This window comes from Calypte anna, chromosome W (assembly GCF_003957555.1).
Source record: "Calypte anna isolate BGI_N300 chromosome W, bCalAnn1_v1.p, whole genome shotgun sequence".
NCBI lineage: Eukaryota > Metazoa > Chordata > Aves > Apodiformes > Trochilidae > Calypte > Calypte anna.
In genome coordinates this window covers 18,695,769-18,715,727 of record NC_044276.1, presented here as the reverse complement: position 1 = coordinate 18,715,727, position 19,959 = coordinate 18,695,769, and the positions used below count along the sequence as shown (strand labels likewise).

Genomic DNA, 19,959 nt, shown 5'->3' with positions numbered 1-19,959 from the left:
ATGTGTCACTAGATCCCTTTGACAACTGTCTGTGCTTTGACTGTTTCCCTTGACTGGTGACCTTGTTCAGACACAGCCTGAAGTAGGTATTTGCATTAAACTCTTTAGGGTCACTGAAGTTGCTCTGAAGTACAAAGATTCTGCGGTGGAGCACGACATAACAGAAATGCATCAGGAGACCACTTTCCACCTTGAGCAGGATCAAAGCCAAGCAGAAAATCTGATTTTGTCTGACCAAATAGGAGGCATCTGTGATCAAGCAACCATGTACTACCCCAGGATATCTAGTACTATTTGGGACTATATTCACCACCCTGCAGTATCACTTTGTCCATAGGAGTCTCTTCAAGGCAATTCTCACCTCCTTGTTCCTCAGGCTAAAGATGACAGGGTGAAACACAGGGGTCACAACTGTGTAAAACAGGGCAAGGTATTTGTCAGTGTCTACAGAGTCCCTTGAGCGTCGCTTGACGTAGAACACTGCGGCTGAGCCATAGAAGAGAGTGACCACCCCAAGGTGTGAGGAGCAGGTGGAACAGGCTTTGTGTCTGCCAACAACTGAAGGCATTTTCAGAACTGCCCTGATCATTTTAGTGTAAGAAAGAACTATCAAGGAAAAGGGAAGGACTGCAAAAACCAGGATGATGGTGTACAGAGTCACTTGGTTCCACAAAGTGTCTGCACAGGCCAGTTCCAGCAGAGGAGGAACATCACAGAAGAAGTGATGAAGGTTGTGGGATGCACAGAAGGGCAAAGTGAACACCTGGTATGTCTGAACTACTTGCACCGGTACAACAACCATCCATGACCCCACCATCAGTGTGACACAGAGCCCCCTGCTCATGATGAGGCTGTAGTGCAGAGGGTCACAGATGGCTGTGTAGCAGTCATAGGCCATGGCAGCCAGCAGAAGGCATTCGATGCTGCCCAGCAAATCCAGGAAGTAGAGCTGGGCAGCACAGCCAAGGAAGGAGATCCTGCCATCTCTCATTGGGAAACCCACCAGCATTTTTGGCAGAGTGACTGATGTGTAGCAGATCTCCAGGAAGGACAAGTTCCTCAGGAAGAAATCCATGGGGCTGTGGAGGCTTGAGTCCAGCACTGTGATGAGTGCAATCAGGCTGTTCCCTGTGAGGACCACCAGGTAGATGAGCAGGAAGACTGTGAAGCGCAGGCCCTGCAGGCTGGAGTGGTCAGAAAATCCCAGGAGAATGAATGCAGGTCCAGCAGTGTGATTCTCCAAGCCTTTTCTTTGGGGCATTTTCCCTCCACAGATCAATCCCAACAGCAGGCTCTTTGAGGGTGCTGATGTCCTGTCCACCATCCCATGGCAAGCCTAGAGAAAGATCCAACAAACATCATCATAGGTGTGACTGCAGGATTAGGGGAGCTTGACCAAGGGATGTGTGCATATCTGGACATCTAACATGGGTTGCTTTGTGCAAGGAGGTGTATAAGGAGAGGAAAGAAAAGAATCCTTGTGCCTGGGTGACTGGGTTTGGTCATATGGATGAAAGAATCTTGATTTTCTTCTTCAGAAGTGATTTTATGGAGTAGAATGCTTGGTAACAAAAGAGAAAGCAAATGAATACATTCGAGCCCTTTTGCCAACAGTTGTGCTCATGTTCCTTGTGCAGATCTTATACGAGCTGCATTTCATGTGAGAACATTAAGAAACTGGGTGAAAAGGAGGAAAATGATAAAAAAGGGAAAGACACAGCAATGAGAGTCTAGGCTGTGATTTTGCAACCAAAATAGAGCAAGGTAAGGGGCAATGTGATTCTTGGACCTTGGTGAGAGATTAATCCCAGATCTCCTGCCATGTAAGGGCTCATCCTCTGATTCTGTGTCCACATACAAATATCTTGGGGACTATCTTAGATCTGAATCATTCATTTTTAGGTAATGAAGGGTGAATGCCATCAAAAGAAAAAGAGGATTCTATCTGCCAATGAACCTGGTGACAATGATGCTCCAGGGGGCATTCTGACAAGAGGAATAAGTCACAGGTTATGTGTAAATCAGCAGTTTTCAGGGTGATAAAACACATTTTTATGCAAGCAAACTGCTTCCTGTAGTTTCCAGTCCTATAGTAAAGAAAAGGATTAAAGGTGGGTGATCCCTCCCCACCCAACACATGATTTTCCTGATCAGGTCAGTCTTCTATAACTTCTGCGTGAGTCCAAAATAATTCAACATTCCCAAACTTCCTGCTCTCTCCCATGGATTCCTGATGGTTTACAAATCCATCTGAGGGCCCATTTGCTCTGATCCCAACCCTGCCATGCTTCCCAGTCCCCTGCAGCCCTTGCAGAAGCACAGCAGTGCTCTTGCTGCCTGAGGAGCAGAGCCTTCCCCGTGCATTTCCCACCTTCCCAGAGAGTAACAGCTCCTTGCTGGGCACACTTGGAGGATGGGAGCTCCAAGCAAGCAGCACCACAGTAGCAGATATCTCATGAAGAAGAAACTCAGATGTTTAAGGATCTGTCTGACATGGGGAAGGAACATCCCCTTCCCACAGGACTGAGGTTGCTGGCTGTGTCTCTCCCACTTCCACTAACACCCACTGAGATGTATTCATGAACCTGGTGTATAAATGGTGAGAACAGCAGGTCAGAAAACATGTAATAAAAGCATTGAGACTGGCCAAGTGAAAAACACAGGCTGGTTTTCTCCAGAGAAATATCTGAATTCACAGGAAGTTGTGGTCCTCATAGTTGGAGCCTTTTTCCAGGGTGCTGATGCTTTTTGCCTGTGAGTTTTCTCTATCTCACAGAGGAGCTGTGCAACATTTCCAGCATAAAATTGGGGTTTTCTCAAGAAAAGGTCTCCATGATTGTCTCCTAATCTGCTCACTTATTCCAACAAAGGTACAGAGAAATGAAATACCTCTATATTCTAAAAACACTGAGATAAGCACATTTATTTTAAATTTAGGCTTTACCTCAAAGCAACCATGGCTGAACAGGTTATCCACACACCAACATTTCCTGCTTGTTTCAAAATGTCCTCAAACATTCAGCCTCTCCTTTTCAACTCTCAGACATCTCAGTAGTTCACAGAATCTGAGGCAGAGCACAGCTCAGGGTCTCTTTGCTGATGGGGAAACTTCCAGAGCCCTTCTCACACAGTGACTCTCTGACGGGCAGCAGCTCTCCAAGCTGAAGGCAGCCCATGCCAGGCAGCCCAGCCAAGCTGCTCAGATGCCTGCAGCTGCTTCTGGCCATGTCTCAGCAATTCCAGGTGTGCCAGAAGGGTTTACCACTGTCAGGATCCAGCAGGCAGGCAGGAGCACACTCCTCAGTCCGTGATGCTGCAGGAGGCAGCAGTGACCTCTTTTCCTCACCGTCATTCCCCTGGAAACCACCTGGATGTGGTTCTCTGGGCTCTTTGTCTCTCTCACATATTTATAAGACAGGTAACAAAGCAGCCGCAGGAGAGAAGGTGGGGATGCTGGTGCGCCCATTTCTCCTCCCTGGGCACCCACAGCACCAGGAACAATTTCAGAAAGACGTCAGAATCATGGGCGTCAGCATGGTTATCAACAGCAGCTTAACTGTAGGCCTTTAGGAAGTGGAGAAACTGAGTCATGAAACTGAGCTGCTCAAAGGGAAAGTTCGTAACTTGTTGATGGGGGAAAAAAAACAATAACAAAGGAAGCAGAAATTCAGTCAGTTAAGTCTGGGTTTAGCTTAATCATAGAATCACAGAATCATAAAATAACTCTGATAGGAAAAGATCAGTAAAATTATCAAGTTCAACAAATAATTTTACTTTTTCAAGTCGACCACTAAACCAAGTCCCTCAGCACCACATCTTTTAAACAGCTCCAGGGAAAATGATTCCACCACTACACTGGGAAATACCTTCCACGGTCTGACACTCTTGTGGTGAATAATTTTTCCTAATATCCAAACTAAATCTCCCCTGACACAACCCTAGCTCTAATAAGAGCAGCACACCCATGTAGCAAGACAAACCTCTTTTAGGGTACGGCGCTTCAAGGTCCAACCAGGTGTTCCAGCAGAGACTCACAAACAGTGCCCTGAGCCTATAGCCCACAGGGTTGACTAGCCTGGAACAGTGCTGTTGCTCTGAGAGCGACTGATCCCTCTGCTGGCTAGCTCAGGAGTGAGCCCCGCGTGTGTCTCAGGCCTCACCTTTTATTGGCCCCCTAGTCCTGCTCATACGCAGTGGGGGCCCACCCTAATTGGGCAGCGGTGGGCTTGACACAAGCTCATGCTCACTCCCTGGCAATTAGTGGCACCTGGTTGCCTCATTACACAACATTTCCCCCCTCTTTTTTTTTTTTTTTTTTTGTGAAGAACTACCATGACAATAACAAGTACATAATACAACAAAAGTGACAATTTCTCTCTTTTTTTTTTTTTTTGTTGTGGTTGTTTTTGTTGGTGATTTTTTTTTTTTTTTTTTTTTGTTAGAACACAAACAAGTAAGAAAAATTATATTCTGTCCAAATGTGCAAATTTGGCAAGGTCATTCAGTTTGAGGTGCTGGATGATGCACCATTGTCCATTAGAGATCTGGTGGTGGCAGGGCGTGTCCATTTACTGGGTACCCAAAGAGGTCCAGAGTCTGTGGAGACACAGCTATTACCTCTTCCGGTAAACAGTAGCGGCTTGGGCCCTACCCACTGACCTGTAGATGGATCCTTGTAGTTGATTTGGACTTCTGGCATGCGGTTGATTTTCTGGGACGAGTAGTGGAGTAACACAGGGGGTTGTTCGGAATTGCGGCTTAGACTAAGAAAATTTAGTGTAAAAAGCACTTTGCTAAGACGCATCTGTGGGTCCATGTCTTTGCTGTCCTTTTGTTTTTGTAGATATGTCTTCAGGGTGCGATTAGCTCTTTCTACTATCGCCTGGCCTGTAGACGAATGAGGGATCCCTGTAATGTGTTTTACTCCCCAAGTAGCAAGAAACTGCTTGACTTTTCCGCCTGTATAAGCAGGCGCATTGTCGGGTTTTACTACATGAGGGACCCCCATAACAGCAAAGCAACAGGTCAGGTGACGGACCACATGTAGAGCCTTCTCCCCTGTCTGAGCTGTCGCCCAGAGCATGCCCGAAAAGGTGTCTATCGTTACGTGGATGTATCTGAGTCGTCCGAATTCTGGGATGTGGGTGACATCCATCTGCCAGATCTCTCCCGCCTGCAGCCCGCGTGGATTGACTCCCACTCCTAGGGCAGGGCCAAATTGTGCGCACTGAGGGCATGCTTTACCAATCCCTTTTGCATCGTCCCATGGAATTGCAAACATGCGCTTCAACGCCCTGGCATTTTGGTGGAATAAGGAATGGCTGTTTTGAGCCTTCGCGAACTGACTTACGGGACCCTGTAATCCTAGGCTGACCAGGGAGTCAGCCCTTGCATTTCCTTCACCTAGGCCCAAGGACGTTTTATGGCTGCGGATGTGCAAGATGCAGCACGGTTGTGTGCGAATTTTCAGCACACGCTGTAATGTAAGAAAGAGCTCCAATAGCCGCTGGTTTTGTACTGGCTTGACAAGAGCATCCTCGATATGGTTCGCCACTCCTACCTCATATTGCTAGTCGGAGACGATGTTAAGGGGGACACGTCGCCATTGTGTTAAGGCCCAAATGATAGCCAGTAGTTCCAGAGTCTGCAGGTTGTCCTTGTCGATGCCCGGAATCAAATGTTGCTTCCACTGACCCTTATCCTGCCATACGCAGGCAGCCGTTTTCGACCTTTTTCCAGTATCAGTGAATACTGTGATACCAGGCACTGGGCGCTCTGAAACAATCGGTCGCTCTATCCAATGGAACTGGCTGATGGCCTGTAGGCATCTGTGTTTTGGGCCTCCATGACGGATTTCCCCAGAGTATTCGAACAAGGCGAGTTGTAGTGGTGTAGAGCATTGCAACAACCAATCAAAATCAATTGTTTTGATAGGGATGCTGATCCATCCTGGCTCTTGACCATCTACTTCAAGGCAACGCTGTCATCCCTTTAGTATCAGGAATGCCGTTATCTCAGTTTGTTGCCAGATACCTTTCTGGGCCGTGTGTGGTGGAAATAGCCATTCCAAGATGGCTATCGAATCTGATTTCTGAGAGCTCTGATTGTGGTTTTTGGTCACGGTTGTCATGGTGGTGTTCCCCATTTTCCTTTTGCCAATTAAAATTCTGTTAAAGCACTGTGAACGGGAATGAAGGGTGATTAGATACCAAGACTCTGATGGCTTGGGTGGCATCTCGACAATCTGCAAAGCCGGTTGCCAGTTTGTGGATGACCCTTTTTAACGCATTGGTATGGTTATCGGTCCAGTCCACTAACGCATCTTGTTGCGTGCCCCGCAATAGCGACAAAAAGGGGTGGATGTCCGCGTTGGTGAGACCTATAATGGGTTGAATCCATTGGAGCTCGCCCACTAGCTTTTGGGCATCGTTCAATGTTTTAATCGAGCTTATTACTTCTAATTTTTGCGGTCTCACCATGGCATGAGTGACTTGCCACCCTAAGTAGCTCCAGGGTGATTGTGACTGCACTTTCTCAGGAGCTACTATTAGTCCTTTTGTCTTCAGTTGGTCGGTCAATATTTGGCTGAAGTTGTTGGGGAACGGTGCTGCCTGGCAAAGTAGTATGTCATCCATATAGTGGTACGTTAGTGTGTCCGGAATTTCTTCTCGGATCGGCGAGAGTGCCCATGCCACATACATTTGGCATATTGTTGGGGAATTTCTCGTCCCTTGGGGCAACACTACCCATTCGTATCGCTTCGCAGGTTCGCTTTTGCTGATCGATGGGATGGTGAAGGCGAAGCGAGCTGTGTCTTCAGGATGTAGGGGAATGGTGAAGAAGCAATCCTTAAGGTCGATTACCAGAAGGTGCCAGCCTCTCGGTAACATTGTGAGTAGGGGCAGCCCGGGTTGGAGGGCGCCCATTGGCCACATCTGGTTGTTGACCTTGCGTAAGTCATGCAATACTCGCTGTTTTCCTGTCTTTTTTGGAACTACGAAGATGGGCTTGTTCCAAGGGCTGACAGACGGCTGGATGTGTCCTGCATCCAGCTGCTCCTTTACCAGACGGCTGGCGATTTCTAGCCGCTCTTTGGGTAGGGGCCACTGCTCCACCCAGACAAGGGTGTCTGTCTTCCACTGCAGTCTGGGAGTTGGCGGCACTTCTGCAGTGGCTCTTATTGAAAATGTTGAGGGGGTTGGATGGGTTCAGGGATGGAGAGAACGGCCCCTAGTTGGCTCATCACTTCCCTGCCAACCAACCCTCCAAGTTGTCCTGGCAACGGCAACACATAGGGACGTACAGTTACCGTTTGTCCTTCGGGAAACTGTAACTGCATGGGTTTAAGGGCCTGAAGGGGGGGTGGAACCACCACCTATTCCCTGGACGGCATCGTGGGCAGTGATAAGTTTCCAATGACGAGGCCACACATTAAGGTTGATTATTGTAACATCAGCCCCGGTGTCCATCATCATGGAAAGGGTCTTGACCTCTTTTCCAGCGGTCAGCTTTACAATAATGACGGGCCTTGTCTTCATCTGTTGCACTAAGGTTACCAGAGTGCTTCCAGAAGATCCAAAGCCCTGACTGCCTTGTGCCACAGGGGCGTTCTTTCCCAGATTCATTTTTGGGAGGAGGACCAGTTGTGCTAGCCGGGTTCCTGCTTTGATTATCAGGGGGGCGTTAATGTAAAGCAAGTAATCATTATCTCCCCTGTATAATCCACATCTATAACTCCTGGGAGCACAATAAGTCCTGCAACTCCAGTGGAAGAACGGCCCATTAGTAAGGCTCCAACCGTGCTATCTTCTTGGTTTATTGGTCCATAGATTCCCGTCGTTATCCGGTAAACCTGTGTTGTCATCAGCCTGACATCTATTGCTGAGGGCACATCGATGCCCAGGCTTCCCCTTGTGGCTGGGGCGGGGAGCTGGTGTAGAGCGCTAGCCCGGCTACTTGTGTCATGGCGCGGGGGCCTGGCGCGCTCCGCCTTCCGTTTTTTGCAGACCTGCATGCCAGGTTGTTGTGGTTGTCTCTCTGGCATTGGTCGCACCACACTGTGGCTGAGCAAGCTCTTGCTGAGTGGCCTGTGGCTCCACATCGGAAACAGACAGGGGTGGATTTTCTTGATCGATTTCTCCTTCTGTATCGATTTTCCCTCCTGTCTAGTTTTTGCGCCACTGCCGCGAGCAGCCTTTGGGTGGGTTCCAGGGCGGCGGCAAAGGCACTGGCCATGCCTTGGTTTTGTTGTGTTTTTGAGTGGCCCTGGAAGCCACCTCTACCATCTCTGAGACGTCAGCCGTTTTTGGTAGAGAACAGTGACTCCATTCTCCGATTCTCATTTTCAAACGCCAGCAGCTTAAACATGGATTCCTTCTGCTCTGCTCCCAGCTCGGATTGAGCCATGATGGACTGCCAGAGTCTATCAACAAAATGTTGAAAAGGCTCATTCATCCCTTGCTTAACGGCAGTAAATGAAGGGACTGGAGTAGGCTCTGGAACCACGTAAAAGCCTCGGCGGGCTAGGCGCGCAGCAATGTGGTGGAGCACAGTCGGGAACTGCAGCTGGACTTGGACATCTGCATATCGTCCCGAGCCCATGAGCATCTCAGCGGTTATCTCTGATAGTGGATCCCTGGGTGCTCAAGGGCGGTTTGCCTCTGCTTTGGCCAGGCGTTCCCATACTTTGGCCCAGACAATCTGCTGGGAGGGGGTAAGCAGGTACCTGGCCAGATTGCAGCAGTCGTGGGGGCAATTGGTGTCAGCAGTGAAGAGCCAGTCCAGGACGGCCTGACCACTCTCTGATTTTAATCCTCCCTCTCTCAGGGTCTTCTTGGATTGCTGTAAGGTTTTCCAACTGTGCTGTTCAAATTGAGGTGGCCCATTGCTATCGTGCAGAACAGGGCAAGCAACAGTGCTGGCCTCCCAATCCCCTTCGAGAATGGCATCACGGATGAAGCCAGACCATCTTCCGGGTCGGGGTTTATCAGCACCTTTGATGCCTTGGTTGTTCTGTCTTGATAACAGCGGGGTTGGAATGTCCTCCTCCTCATCATCAGGGAGGGTGGGTGGGTCTCGATATTTATGGAAAGACGAGCGTTGTTCTATGTCTGTCATCCTCTTTTCTAAGGATTTCATGACCTGATTTGTTTGTTCCAGGAGGGCTTATATTTTGTCCTCCAGGCCGATGGGTGCAGCTGGTGGGGTGGCTGCTTCTTTCCCATGCTCTTTTTCTGAGCTGGGAGGTGGCAGTAGGGATGGTTTCAAGCAGCAGCTGGGGCCACCCATCTCGGGGGTATGGGCTGTTGGCATCTTCTCATTCTTTTGTTCGTTTCTTTCGGTGCTCAGAACAGGTGCTTCTTTTTCTTCCTCCAGCCCAATATCCGATAGAAACTTGGCTATGGAATGGTGCAGCTTCCCTCTCATGCCCTTGATGGCAAGGCTATTGTCCCTTAGTCCTAGGAACGCTTTCCAGGTTTTTCCATCCTCAGGAGGAGGGGTGGGTAGCGGAGGTGCTGTGGGGCAACACTGGATCCTGCTTCTGGTCGCGGTGCTCTAGTGTCAACGCTAGCTTTTGGCGGGAGTGCTGCAATGATGGTGATGGCAGCTTCCGCCTCGGCTTTTATTTCTTTTAGGGCATTGATCACCACTCCCCAGGTACCGTCTAATCTGGTTATGTTTTTGTTCATTTCTTGAGTATGGAGGTCTCCTAATAGGTTACTGGCCTCCTGGCAGAATTCCCATGCAGCCGCAGAGGACGGGGAGAAAGAGAGCTCTTGCTCCTTCACCAGTGTCACCAGCTTCTCATTAACAGGGGTGCTTGCTGATAATCCCATCTTTTCCTTTTTCTTGGTCAATCAGTGGTAGGGAAGGAACGGTAGTGGATCTTCTTACCCGACTCCTTGGGTTTTCTGTTAATGCTAGTTTGCGCCAGACTGGATCCCTTTTTTCTGATTTATCTGAGCACGGGCTAGACCGAGGTCTATGCCCGCCTTCTCCACCAGATCTAGCAAGACAAACCTCTTTTAGGGTACGGCGCTGTCCTGGTTTGTGCCAGGATAAAGGTGGTTTTCTGTTTCTGTACTTTTGCTTTTAGCTAAGTCTCTTGTAAGTAGTTGCACTTGCTAAATTAACAGTAAGTTTCTCATGGAATGTATGTGCTTCTAGGACTGATAACACTTGATGTTTATAGTTCCAGCCAGAGACTGGTATGCAGAGCCAAGGACACTGCTCAGCTCTGAGGGAAAACATTTTACCGTCCGGGGGAGGATACAGAGGTCCCACCTGAACCCTCCTTTGGGAAGGAACGGACAAGATAGATGCCAGAATTGACCAAACAGAGTATTCCATCCCATATACGTCACACTCAGTATAAATTTGAGGCATCACGTGGGCCGAGCCAGATCTTTTCCTGCTTCCCTTCCTTCACCCGGCATCCTGGAAGGATCCTGTCTGTTCGTTTGCCTGTGGTCCTGATCCGTGCCAGCCCATATCTGTGTGTTCCTGCCTCCAGTTCCCGACTGCTGCCGACTCCAGGAGTCCAGCCTGGACTTTCCCAGGGCTGCCCTACAGCTTCGGTGGTGACGTGAGAGTTACTGGGGGAAAGGAGGGAGGAATGTGGTTTCCATTTTCCTGTACATTTGTATATATTTAGTAATTTTTCCTATTTATCACTACTGTTTCATTAAAGTTGTGTAGTTTAGTTTCCAACCCATAAGTCTCTCTCCCTTATTCTCTCTCCTTTCTCTATCAAGGAGAGAGAGAGATTAATAGAGAGCGTCTGTTATTCAGTTTAATTGCCGGGCCAGTGTTAAACCGTGACAGGCGCTTCAAGGTCCAACCAGGTGTTCCAGCAGAGACTCACGAACAGTGCTCCAAGCCTATAGCCCTCAGGGCTGACTAACCTGGATCAGTGCTGTTGCTCTGAGAGCCACTGATATCTCTGCTGGCTAGCTCAGGAGTGAGCCCCACCTGTGTCTCAGGCCTCACCTTTTATTGGCCCCCTGGTCCTGCTCATGCACAGTGGGGGCCCACCCTAATTGGGCACAGGTGGGCTTGACACAAGCTCATGCTCACTCCCTGGCAATTAGTGGCACCTGGTTGCCTCGTTACACTACACACCCAGCTCTGGGGTGAAGGTATGGGTGGCTTAGTACTTTTTTATGAAATTTTGACATTTTTGAGTGTTTCCTGCTAGTGGCCACAAACCTGGGGACAGGGTGCAGGGATGGGTGGCCAGGCCAGCCCAGAGGTGCTCAACAGGGAGAAGGCTCTGTGGGAGCGCAAACACCACAAGCTCTTCCCAGGGGTGCCATGAAGGTCACTGGCACAGACCGTGTCCTCAGGTCACTTCACCTGGACACTAATGTCCCCTGGGAAGCCACCTGAATGCAGCACTGGGATCTGCTTCTTTCAGCCAACGTCCACCAGCCTGTCCCAGCTGCTGGACACCATCTCTGCCCACAGTGGCCTCAGAGCTATTTTATGAACCTTTGGCACCTTTGAATGTTTCCTGCTGGTGGCCCCATCTTGTCTTCAGTGCTGAGCTTGCTGTCACCTTCCCTGTAAGATTCATGGACTGGAAGGTCTATCCTAAGAAGGCAGCACCTTGGTTAAGGACATTTCTTCTAGACATGAATGACCAGAAGCTCTGGGTGTTTGATTGGCTTATTGCATACTGGGTATGAAACCCAGATTTGGGGCAAAAGTTTAGGTGACTTGAATGGGACTGCACTGCACTGCCCATTGCCCAGTTTGTCTTGCTGTATGTGACAGGGAGGAGAGACTGGAGTGGACTCCAGTGTGCATCCACCTGTTTGATCAGGGACTCCCTCAGCTCCTCTCCCTTGTCGGGCAGTAAGGGACACCAGGTGCAATGCTTGGATTGAGATATTGTGGAGATTCAAGGAAGAGAAATGGTATACCTTTTGTACTCTTTAGGATGCATCCTAACACACTGGGACTAATTTAATATGGGATCTCCCCCCCCCAGAATGAAATATAATAATAAAACACATTTTAATTCCTGGTGGCCACCATTTCAGTTAGAAGATACAGAAAAATATTCTCAAAATGGGCAATTTTTGTATTTATAATTGTGCTGCTTTGTGTAAATTTTCCATTTTTATTCAGTTTTCTTATACTCTGCTGTTATGAAGTTTGTGATCATTGTGCATAATGAATAATGTTATTACACATAATGCCACCAATACTTCTCTCATTTGGAGTGTGCCCTACCCTAAAAGACATCAGTTTGTAAAGTGCACCTCTTGAACAATTGAAATGCTAGAACAATAGAAATGCTTTTGGAGAACTGAATTCACAGGCACAGAAAGTCCTAAAGATGTTGCTACAGAACCCTTAGCTTTGGAGGTGACACTGCTTGAAGAACAAGGACTCTGCACATCATACATATGACCACTTCCTGAATTGAAGAAGTTGGAGTGAAGATGCTAAGCTTGTAGCCACCATATTCCATATATTCAGGGTTCTCCTCCTGACTGAGGTATTCTGTGACTCAGGGAATCTTTCACTTCAAGAGCTCTTTGAAGACTGAAACAGAGAGGGGAAGAAAAGAGAGAGAGGCAGAAGTAGAGCCCCAAAAATACCTCAGCTCCTCTGATCAATGTTTCTGCATTTGAACAACTTCTAGGAACCTTCCTTTGGTGAGTGGTTGTACAAAATTATTTATGCCCCGAATGAGTGTCAGCAACTTTCTAAAACATTCAGATGGGGTTTTTCATTTAAAAAGTACTAATGAAACAATGATAGTTCCAGGGGAAAAAAATGCTGATCATGTCTGGAAAGGCAGAATGTTAGCAAGCATCTATTCTAATTAACACTCCATAAACATACTGAGAATCCACTACAATATTAATATCTGTCACTGAAAATAATCAAAAGGCTTCTATCGCTGCACACAATTCTACGACCTGTGCTGATCCTTCCTGTAGCTCGACATGTGATGGCCATTGGTCTGAAGCAGAACCATGCCAAGCTACCACTGCTTTGTGTGAGCGAGCAGATCCATCCAGGAATAGAGTAGGAGCTCTCTCTGGTGGTACTGTTGATAAAATAGAAGAACGCTGGATTGTTAACTCTTGCAGGGACTGTAACAATTTGTGACTCAGCAAGTTGAACTGTATCTCTCCAAGGTAATCTGCTAAGGCAATTTGAGAAGACAGTGACATTTGTATAGCTGTATGAAAATCCTGTTTTGTGATAGGGACATGTATTACAGCAACATCTAATGCAAAAATACCTCTAGCACGTACTCACAGTTTTGCAATCACCTCAGCTAACATTTCAAATCTAGACCATATTATTTTGGTGGAATGAGGTGACAAAAATTGCCACTCTAGCATCCAAAAATTTTTTCCCTCCCATTGCCCTAATATACCAAACAGTTGGAAAGCATTATTTATCACAAACCCTCTGAGAACTTATTTTGGATGATAACAATGTGCAAAAGACTGTTTAATTTTAGTTATAAGAGTTTCTAGTGCTCCATGGGGATGGGTACAGCAATGGGAGCAGAGCAACTGACAGATCTGAGCTGCTTCATCCTGGCAAGGTGCTCTGTCCCATCCACAGAACCTGTTTGAAAAAGTCCATCATGTACCTGAGAGTTGGGCCCCAGAAGAATATCCAAAGAACAAGGAGGTGGGTCAGGCTGCTAAGATCAGTGTGGCTCAGGTGAGTCTCGAATGGCAACATAAAGGTTAATTATTTTATAGCTTCCACCAAATCCACCGAGGAATAGATGAAACACATGGATGGCATCATGAGGGAGGGGTGGACTGAGCATGGATTGTGGGAAAACAGTCTGCGGAGGCTTAAGGATTCCATGTGCACACCAATATGATTGTATGAAAATCGTTTATTAACAACTTGCACTCACTTTATATAGAGAAGTCTTGTTTACACCATCTTATCATGCAGGTGGCTTTGTATTCCAATTACACATACCATTCTCACGGAAAGATTCTTCTCACATAATTATTTTCCTCTTCTGTTGCCAATTAAGTTATCTCTTTCCCAGTAGCTCATTCTCAGAAAGCCTCTAACTCGGCCTCAATAACCATTAACCCAATGTGGCCTAAATTGAAGTAAGTCAGGATTGCTCACAACCTGTATATTTCTGAACTGTTTCCCCAACAATGGATGATATTGCACAGCTGATCCATGAATGTGAAACGTCTGCTGCAATCAAGCAAGCTAACTTGATCTCTAGGTACTACACATTAGAAGTTGTTTAACCCTGAAAAAGACCTCAACCACACCCAGGGCCATCTTGGTTCCTGCTAGTGGGACCGTAAACATTTTGGCATCCCAAAGATAGAAAAATTTTCAAAACTTCAACTATTGTAATTAGCGATAGGGAGAATGAGAAGATGAGGAATGATGTCCCCTCCACAAAGAAGAAAAAAGGAAAACTGTAATTTTAAATAATGTCCAGGAGAATGAACAGGAAGTATGTGGATGTCTCCTGCACTGGTTTCTCATACTAGAAATGGTGAGAACTGTAATTATTAGCAGTCTACAGGAGATGGCACTCGTAGTACAGAGGAGATGGCCATGCTGGCTGCAGGTCCCAGGTCAGTGTCACCATCAGTGTCACACAGCACAGCCCAATGATGCCCTTGAGCAGGCTCCAGAGCTGAAAGACAGCACAAGGAGCAAGGAAGGTGTGATATCCCACAGCTCTAGGAACAGCTCTGACACCACAACAACCAAAATGGTGACCAGTTACTGTTAAACCCATACAGAGAATAATTAGAACTAATTTGTTTTAACATGCTCATATCAGATCTCTCATTATCTCAGCCCTTTGTGCCCCATGTTGGGCCCAAATAAAGACTGTTTTGGTTGAACCACAGCCAGACACTGAGCACCACACAGCCACTCACTCAGCTTTCCCCCAGCAGTAGGGTGGAAAAAGGGATTGAGACAAAAAAAGTTTAATGACTGATGTAAAATAGAATTACATATTAATGTAAGTAAAAAAGATTAAAATTTTAAATACCTCCCTTTTCTTATTCCTATTCTTCTCACCTATGCTGCTGCTCTCAGCTTCAGGCAGTCAAAGCTCACAAATATTTCAGCACTCTGATTGCCTCCTTAGCCAACGCTGTCCTTGTGTTTATGTCCATCTTTTCGGTTCTGGGAAGGCAGATCCTGAGAGACTCAATATGAAGTTTCCTCTGACCAGACTTGGTTGCCAAGGACTCTGCTATTATCAAGGACTCCTTGACAGAAGCCATGACTGCAGGAGGCAAAGGCCCTGTGCTGGTGGCTGTAATGCTGAGAAATCCCTTTGGTTTGTTGGATGCAGCAGAAAGGTCAAGCCCTGACCCCAGGCCCTGGGAAGGCAGATCCTGTCCCTCACACAGGGCTCAGGTCTCTTCCTGGGGCACTGGGGTGTAAGGGTGACCAAGGACAAGTGTAGGAAGGTTCTCTGAACACTCCTGGCTTACCATTGCAGGGGCAATGCACATAGTCAAAATAAAATTGTTCCAGGTAGACCTTGATGGTCAAGGCAACTCCCATGGCCAAGGTGACAAAGCCCTCGGTCCTCTTGAGCCTTTCAGACTTGATAGATCCCTTGGCCACCTCTCCTGCAGGCTGTCCTACACTGTTCATAATTTCTCTTCAGGCTGTTGTCACCCTTCCTCATTTCTCACCTGAGTGAGACTTCTTGTTCTTTCCCTCCAGTTTGAACCTCAAAAGGTGACCATTGTGATGGTTTTGGACTACCAAGAGAAATTTCATCATACAGTCATAGAACTGTTTGGGTCTGAAGAGATGTGTCAAAACAGACTTGTATTTCTCATGATCACTCCAAAAGGACTGCCCATACCACCTTTTTGGAAACTTCCCCAACATACAGTCTGAAGTTTTGCTGGGATGGGTAAAAACACAAAGACTGACTTAAGGGAGATGTGGGCTGAGAAGAGTGGGTGACTCAGTCTGGGATGGATGCTTTTGTTCCCATTCCTCTACTCAGACATGCTCTGGGATGGGGATTTAGGAATGCTCCAGGACATTGCTCTTATCGCTGTTTGCTTGTCTGATTTTGTTAGGCCTGTTTTGTTTCTTTCCTAGAGAAAGAATTTCTCCTCCAAGTGATAATGTGACCCTCAGTCCTTTCACTCTGTACCAGTCAGTGTTGTCAGAGGATCTGTCGAGCATTTTCTGGGACCATGTAGTTTCAGTCCCTCTCCCCAGAAGGGCCAGGTCTGGCACTAAGGATGGATCCAGCAGCACCTTGGCTCCTCTCTGAGAAGGAGTTTAAAAAGCAAGGGGGTGCGAGCTGTGTCTCCCTGGGTGCCCCCCCTGGGCCATGACAAGTGCCCACCAAGACCTTCCCCACGGGGCTGCTCCCAGCCAGGCAGCCCCAGCCTGTGCCATGGCCTGGGTGAGTCCCCTGCAGGGGCAGACACTGGCACTTGTCCTTCTGAGATTTCTCTCCAGATGAGCTCTGCTGCTCCTTGACACCTTTCTTGCAGGCACAGCCCAGGACAAGGTGCACTCCTGCTGGAGACAGTTCTATCTGATGAGATGGCCCCAGTAGTCCCTGGTGCTGTGTCACCCCATGACTGTCTGCTTGGGCAGCATCTCCAGCTCCTGGAAAAAACATGTCAGCTGTGGGGCTTAAGCTGTGGAAAAATCCGCAGAGGCTTAAGGACAACATGTAGTCACCAATATGGTTAAAGTGAAGTCGTCTAGTAACAATTCACGCTCGCTTTATATAGAACCCTTGCTTACATAACGATATCTTGAGGGTGGCTATATCTTGGCAACAAATTCTGTTCTCACAGAACTTCTGCTGGCTTACCTCATTACTCTGCTATTCTACTATTTTTGCTGCCAGCTCCCTTATCTTTTCCCATAGCTCATCTTTCAGTAACCTTGAAACTGGGCCTCAAGGCCCTTAGCTTACTTGTCCTGGTTTGGGCCAGGATAAAGGTGATTTTCTGTCTTGTACTTTTGCTTTTAGCTAAGTCTCTTTAAGTAGTTGCACTTGCTGAAATTAACAGCAAGTTTCTCAGACAGTGTGTGCTTCTAGAACTGATAACACTTGATGTTTATAGTTACTGCTAGAGACTGGTATGCAGAGCCAAGGACACGGCTCAGCTCTGATGAGAACATTTTACCGTCCAGGAGGATAAAGAGGTCCCACCTGAGCCCTCCTTTGGGGAGGAAAAGACAAGATAGATGCCAGAATTGACCAAACAGAGTATTCCATCCCATATACGTCATAGTCAGTATAAATTTGAGGGATCACAAGGGCCAAGCCATGATTTCCTGCTTCCAGCTTCCGGCTGCCTCTCCTTCCTGCCTTTCCTGCTTCTCTTCCTTCACCCGGCATCCTGGAAGGATTCCATACATTCACCTGCTTGTGGTCCTGATCCGTGCCAGCCCATATCTGTGTGTTCCTGCCTCCAGTTCCCGACTGCTGCAGACTCCAGGAGTCCAGGACTTGCCCAGGGCTGCCCTGCAGCCTCAGTGGTGACGTCAGAGTTATTGGGGAGAAGGGGGGAGGAACGTGGTTTCCATTTTCCTGTATATTTGTATATATTTAGTAATTTTTCCTATTTATCATTACTGTTTCATTAAAGTTGTGTAGTTTAGTTTCCAACCCATAAGTCTCTCTCTCCCTTATTCTCTCTCCTTTCTTTATTGAGGAGAGAGAGATTAATAGAGAGCGTCTGTATTTCGGTTTAATTGCCAGGCCAGTGTTAAACCGCTAAAGCTAAATAGTCAGGATTGCTCACGTCTGTTTTCACCCATACAGTTTCCCAACATATCCCCCTGTGGGAAAACAGTCTGCGGAGGCTTAAGGATTCCATGTGCACATCAGTATGATTGTATGAAATCGTTTATTAACAACTTGCACTCACTTATATAGAGAAGTCTTGCTTACACCATCTTATCATGCAGGTGGCTTTGTATTCCAATTACACATACCATTCTCACAGAACCTTCTTCTCACATAATTATTTTCCTCTTCTGTTGCCAATTAAGTTATCTCTTTCCCAGTAGCTCATTCTCAGAAAACCTCTAACTAAGCCTCAATAACCATTAACCCAATGTGGCCTGAAGTAAGTCAGGATTGCTCACAACCTGTATATTTCTGAACTGTTTCCCCAACACATTCCCCTTTTTGTTTTTTGAGCAATTCTGACTTATTTCGTTACGTAAGATAACATGCTAATGATATATTGTCATAAACAGCATACTAATAATTCAAAAGCAATAACATACTAATAATGCAAAAACAATAATAACATATATACTGATGCAAAAGCAATAATAACATACTAGTAATATGAAAGCAATAATAACATATATAACTGATAAGCCTTGCCTAATTAAATCTGTAAGCCAACAAGCTAACTGGTATATTTTATGATTATTATCAATTCTTACCAAAGGCTTTTCCTCTTGCTATGTGTGATAGAAATGAAACAGCAAGAAACCCAAATTTCAAATTTTCCCTTATATTCTAGGCCCAATTGTTGCATTGACCAGTTTGATCAAAATGTTATTAATAACTCATTAGTACTCTCATCATGAGGTCACTCTCTTTTTTCTTCTCATAACGGGTATATGCTCTTCTCTTGTCTTTTCCTTTTTTTTCTTTTTTTTAATTAAACGAAAAAGTTTTATTATCGAATCATGTATTCTAATGGTTTCAAACTACACTTGAAGAAATTTCTTTCTATCACACCACTCCCCTGCACAGTATCCAGTATTGTGCACTGCAGCTTTGAGCATCTTTTAAACTCTTCTCTTAAATAATAGATCAAATTATAATCAATGTGCCCATCAAAGCAAGCTGGCTTTTTTTTTTTTAAATATCTGGAGTTTGCATAAAAGCAGAGTAGTGACACTACCTAAATGAAGTTAAATTTTTGTTTGATTGTTTGTTTTGGGGTTTTTTTTGTTTTTTTTTTTTTTTGTTTTTTTATATGTAAATGTCTTCATCTTTACACACAGCTCAACACACCAAAAAGTATCTATTTCATGGATAGCTAAAATCTCCTTTAAAAGAAAAGAAAATATCGCTATCTTTCATGAGTAGCAGGTAAACCTCAAGTTATTACCTACCAAGACTCAGGCCTGGACATTTGATGCCCAGAACTATGTAAAAATATTTCCCACTTCTGCTTCATACCTTTCAGAAGGCATTAGAAAAACTTTTCTTTTTTTGTCTTTTTAATGAGGCTATGTGGTGTCTTTTCCTCCCCCTCCCAGCAGGGCTCACAGCTACAGTATCTGCGGGGGCAGAGGCAGCACCTGCAGCTGTAGCAAGCTTGCTTCGAGCAATCGCCAGGCACACGAAGGGGGGTTGAAAAGCAGCCGAGGGGGAAAGAGGCAGGGGGGTTCTTTCTCTCCACAGCAATTCTCGGCCTCTGAAAAACATTCTCATGACTTTATCGTTCTGTACATTCTCCTGTAAGGTATAAATAGTTCATGACATACACAGCCTTACTTAACTGGTCCTGAGGAGGACTCCCTTCCTCCCTCCTTTTTTTGTCTTTCAAGGAGTGTCTTTAGTACCGAATGGCAACGTTCCACTATTGCTTGACCCGTAGGGTTATGAGGAATACCAGTAACATGTCGAATACCCCATTGTCCACAAAACTGCCGAAAACGAGCAGAAGAATAAGCGGGGCCATTGTCTGTCTTAATAGACTGAGGTACTCCAAGAACAGCAAAGGATACATCTAGATGTCTGATAACATCTTTCGTTGCCTCATCAGTCTGAGCAGAGGCCCAAACGGCCATAGAAAAAGTATCTATAACAACAGGCACATATTTTAAGCGTCCAAACTGTTGTACATGAGTGACATCCATTTGCCACAGTTCCAAAGATTTCAAACCTTTAGGACTGACTCCCATCCCAATACCAAGATCAACCTTTTGGCAATCAGGACAAGATTTCAGAATTCC

General features: G+C 46.4%; 1 protein-coding gene across 1 annotated transcript; it reads right to left on the bottom strand.

The window, feature by feature from the left end:
• Positions 1-322: 322 nt before the first annotated feature.
• On the bottom strand, positions 323-1,261 carry LOC115600126 (olfactory receptor 10AG1-like). The gene has a single exon (XM_030468346.1). It carries the CDS (start codon positions 1,259-1,261, stop codon positions 323-325), a length of 939 nt encoding a protein of 312 aa, XP_030324206.1.
• Between the last annotated feature and the right edge of the window lie 18,698 nt (positions 1,262-19,959).